The 4,936-nt window shown below is 42.3% G+C and overlaps 1 protein-coding gene across 4 annotated transcripts in view; it reads left to right on the top strand.

Moving 5' to 3' along the window:
* Positions 1-4,936, top strand: part of palm3 (paralemmin 3) — a 34,258-nt gene extending 29,322 nt beyond the window's left edge. For all 4 annotated transcript variants that reach the window (XM_058403367.1, XM_058403366.1, XM_058403365.1 and 1 more), the window contains exons 6-7: positions 2,234-2,264; positions 2,713-4,936. In XM_058403367.1, coding sequence (XP_058259350.1) covers positions 2,234-2,264; positions 2,713-3,896 — 1,215 coding nt within the window. In that variant the 3' untranslated portion in view covers positions 3,897-4,936. The remainder of the gene's footprint in view (positions 1-2,233; positions 2,265-2,712) is intronic.

Below are 4,936 nucleotides of genomic sequence, written 5' to 3'. Positions count from 1 at the left end.
ATAATAATAATAATAATAATAATACAATTATATATATATATATATGATTTGATCCCCTGCTGATTTTGTACGTTTGCCCACTGACAAAGAAATGATCAGTCTGTAATTTTAATGGTCGGTGTATTTGAACAGTGAGAGACAGAATAACAACAAAAACATCCAGAAAAACACATTTCAGAAAAGTTCTACATTGATTTGCATTTTAATGAGTGAAATAAGTATTTGATCCCCTATCAATCAGAAAGATTTCTGGCTCCCAGGTGTCTTTTATACAGGTAAGGAGCTGAGATTACAGTAGGAGCACTCTCGGGGAGTGCTCTTAATCTCAGCTCCTTACCTGTATGAAAGACACCTGTCCACAGAAGGAAGCAATCAATCAGATTCCAAACTCTCCATCATGGTCAAGACCAAAGAGCTGTCCATGGATGTGAGGGACAAGATTGTAGACCTACACAAGGCTGGAATGAGCTACAAGACCATCGCCAAGCAGCTTGGTGAGAAGGTGACAACAGTTGGTGCGATTATTCCCAAATGGAAGAAACACAAAAGGACTGTCGATCTTCCACAGTCTGGGGCTCCATGCAAGATCTCACCTCATGGAGTTTCAATGATCATGAGAACGGTGAGGAATCAGCCCAGAATTACACTGGAGGATTTTGTCAATGATCTCAAGGCAGCTGGGACCACAGTCACCAAGAAAACAATTGGTAACACACTACACCGTGAAAGACTGAAATCCAGTAGCGCCCGCAACGTCCCCCTGCTAAAGAAAGCACATGTACAGGACCATCTGAAGTTTGCCAGTGAACATCTGAATGATTCAGAGGAGAACTGGGTGAAAGTGTTGTGGTCAAATGAGACCAAAATCCAGCTCTTTGGCATCAGCTCAACTCGCCGTGTTTGGAGGAGGAGGAATGCTGCCTATGACCCCAAGTACACCATCCCCAGGTGACAGGACAACTGCACCGCATCAAAGGGACGATGGACGGGGCCATGTACCATCAAATCTTGGATGAGAACCTCCTTCCCTCAGCCAGGGCATTGAAAATGGGTCGTGGATGGATATTCCAGCCTGACAATGACCCAAAACACACGGCCAAGGCAACAAATGAGGTGGTTCAAAAAGAAGCACATTAAGGTCCTGTAGTGGCCTAGCCAGTCTCCAGACCTTAATCCCATAGAAAATCTGTGGAGGGAGCTGAAGGGTCAGCCACAAAACCTTAATGACTTGGAGACGATCTGCAAAGAGGAGTGGGCCCAAATTCCTTGAGATGTGAGATGTGTGCAAACCTGGTGGCCAACTACAAGAAATGTCTGACGTCTGTGATTGCCAACAAGGGTTTGGCACCAAGTACTAAGTCATGTTTTGCAAAGGGATCAAATACTTTTTCACTCAATAAAATACAAATCAATGTAGAACTTTTCTGAAATGTGTTTTTCTGGATGTTTTTGTTGTTATTCTGTCTCTCAGTGTTCAGATAAACCTACCATTAAAATTACAGACTGATCATTTCTGTGTCAGTGGGCAAACGTACAAAATCAGCAGGGGATCAAATCATTTTTCCCTCACTGTAAATGTATATATAAGATATATAAGCAAGAACAGTACTAGTAATAAAGGAAATTATAAAGTACAGAATAAACTCTAATAAACACTGTTGTTAGATGTACAGATGTTCCATGACCCAAATACTGTGAATGTAAACATGTGGCTGGGATACAGTGCAGACACGTTATTAAAAAGCAATTAAGTATTTTCAGTGATTTAAAAATGTTGATATTTACAAAATATTGCACTGGGTATTTAAAGAAAAACAGTGAGAAGAGTGATGATATAATATGTAGGTGAAAATATACAACTAGTTATCTTAGTAATATACAGGTATAATAATTTACAAGTCACAAGTTATTGCACTGAGGAGTAATAAATAAATAAACAAGTAACTGGTCCTGTTGGGTGCTAGAATGTGCAGTGAGAGAGACCTTAAGGTGCATAATAACTGAGGAAAGCCCCAGCTGGATACCTGAGTCCTTGTGTGTGTTTGTGTGTGGGGGACAGAAAGATTGGGAGGCATTAAAGATTGGAGTTCAGAAGCAGAATGGCTTTTGGGGACAAAGGTTTCTGCTTCTGCTGATAAAAGAGCTCCTCATTTCTCACTGTTATGGTTATATTCCTGTTTAATTCCAAACTTATGTGACGTTGGTTGCTCTCTCTCTCTCTCTTCCCCCACAGAGAGTGAATGCTGTGACATCACATCCATCAGGTGAGATTCATCTGTTCACCTGGACTCTCTCTCTCTCTCTATTTATAAAAAAAACGGAAAATCAATTGTTTGAAATAGTTTATAACTGCTGTTTAAGCTTCTTAACTATTATTGAAAAAAGAGGAATGAATTCAACACTCTGCTCTCTGTTCTCTCTTTTTTCTCGTTAATTTTCTCTGACCTGTTGCCTGTATTTCTCCAGTCTCTCCTTTCTCACTGCTTAAGTTGGTAAGACTGGTTTACTGCCTCATTAACAAGTCACTACCTCTGCACTACACTTACTCACCTCATCTACCTCTGGCTCTCCTTCACTCCTGCTGCATGTCCTAAATCAGACCCTGCTCACTACATAGTACACTGTATAGAATATTATAGCTTAAGTTCCATGTATAAGGAGCAGGGAGACATTCAGGATGCTCCCCTGATCAGTCTGATCTCTGCTCCACAGGAGGTTCAGCAAACGGAGAGGAAAATCCTTCACATGACACGTCTCTCACCAACGGCACTGCACCAGACGAGAAATCCCATAGTGCACCTCTTCAGCATGTTAATGATATCAGCAAGGGGGTGGAGACACTTTTATTCCTGGGTTATACAGAGGCGGGGCCTGGGCAGGGTTTGTGTAATGACGATGAAGATGATGTCAGTGCGGTCATTCGGGCAGAGAGAGTGATCGTCACAGAGGAGGGAGAGGAAGTGACCCAGGACACAAAAGCCATAGACAAGGAAGAAAGAGAAAAGCAACGAGAGGAAAAAGGAGAGGAGGTAAGAGAGGAGGAACCAGAGAAGGAAGGAGAGGAAGAACAAGTGGAAGAAAAAGAGAAAGAAAGAGAGGAAGAAAAAGAGGAAGGAGGAGAGGAAGAAAAAGAGAAAGGAAGAGAGGAAGGAGGAGAGGAAAAAAAAGAGAAAGGAAGAGAGGAAGGAGGAGAGAAAGAAACAAAGGAAGGAGGAGAGGAAGGAGAAGAGGAAGAAACAAAGGAAGGAGGAGAGGAAGAAACAAAGGAAGGAGAAGAGGAAGGAGAAGAGGACGAAACAAAGGAAGGAGGAGAGGAAGAAAGAGAGACAGAACGAGCAGAAGAGCATGTTGCAGATGTTCAGATTCATCTAGAAATGTGCACTGAAGCTGGTGAAGATACAGAGTTTGAGGAAAGTCTCAGAAATAACAACAGAGAAATAAAGGCAGATGCTGATTCATCAAAAGAAGACACCAAAGAAATCTCACAATCAGATGAAGAAACAAGTGAAGACGCTGACCCTGAAACAAAACCGGTCAAAGACTCGGCCACAAAATCAGCTTTAAACACAGATTTGATATTAGATGCAGATCCAGCAGCGGTCATTGAACAGGAAACTGCATCAGCTGAAACACCAGGGGGCGCTGTGCAAACACCATCTGTCTCTGCCGCACTGCCTGCTTCAGCCCTGAATCCTAATGGTGCTCAGAAATCCCCGGATCCTGCTTCGCCCTCCACAAACTCCGCAGCGCAGTTCCAGGAAATACCACTGGACGGAGCTACGGTGGAGGAGGAGCCGCTATTGGCCATGAAGGCGGGACCGCAGACAGAAGCGATGAACCCGGACCAGTCCGAGGGGGCAAAGACGAAAACCTGCCAGTGCTGTACGGTCATGTGATCCCAATCATGTGACCTCCAGCCAGATGTTCCAGCTGAACATCTGATCACAAATCATTCTTAACCCTGACACTGAGAAGAGTCTGAAACCATAACAGTGCAGAATTTCAGTGGCTCCACAGACACTCCAGCTCCATGGACTGACCGTAGATCAGAACCGTCCCAGTGACACAGCCTCACCAGCCAATCAGACAGAAACAGGAAGTACTACATCCATGAACACATTTAGAGCACATTGAGTGGAATCTGTCCTTTTAAACATCTTTAAACTAACAGCACTTTACAACGATCTGTTTGTGTATTTCATGCACGTGTGTGTGTGTGTGTGTGTGTGGCCGTGTTTCAGCGATGAAAGAGAACGAAGCAGCTGTAAATTTCATCTGTATTGAAAATGCTGAACGACAGTAAAGTGTAACGTAACCTTCACTTATATCATGCAAACTCTATCAGTTTGATCAGACACAGCTGAGGAGTCTGATAGCTCGTACATCTGATCTAATAAGCCCATCTTAAGATCTGTTTATTGCTTGAACAGAATTTTGGACAGAATTACTTCAAGTTGTGTTTATGGCAGATGTTCCACTTCTTGGATTTAAGCTTCACTGCGCCCCCTGCTGGTCATCTCCAGGCTACACCATTCATTCAGCCTGGAACTGCAGTGTGACGTCTCCAGTGAAAGAAATCTGAAACTGTTATACTCTTACTAGACCATAAATCTATAACCCACATTAACATTAAACCCACACATTAAATACTAGCATTTGTTTTAACTTCATCAGATATTAAACTGGATACTTGCCATTTCCTTTAGCTGATCTTTATGATCCATGACATTCTTTCACTGGTCAGTTCCATACTGCTCTCAGCCAATCAGAGCACAGATTATTGTACATTTCTGAAGGTGATCTATTTCATTATCTACTTCATGTCTGTTGCATTTCTTTGCAGTGTTTTTAATGTTGTACTTTATAATGTTACCATGTTTTTGGTATTTTCTGATATTTCCTGATATCATAGTTTAATAAATACATAATCCATTCA

This window comes from Hemibagrus wyckioides, linkage group LG11 (assembly GCF_019097595.1).
Source record: "Hemibagrus wyckioides isolate EC202008001 linkage group LG11, SWU_Hwy_1.0, whole genome shotgun sequence".
NCBI lineage: Eukaryota > Metazoa > Chordata > Actinopteri > Siluriformes > Bagridae > Hemibagrus > Hemibagrus wyckioides.
The sequence above is the reverse complement of the archived record's forward strand: the minus strand, read 5'-3'. Positions and strand labels throughout refer to the sequence as shown.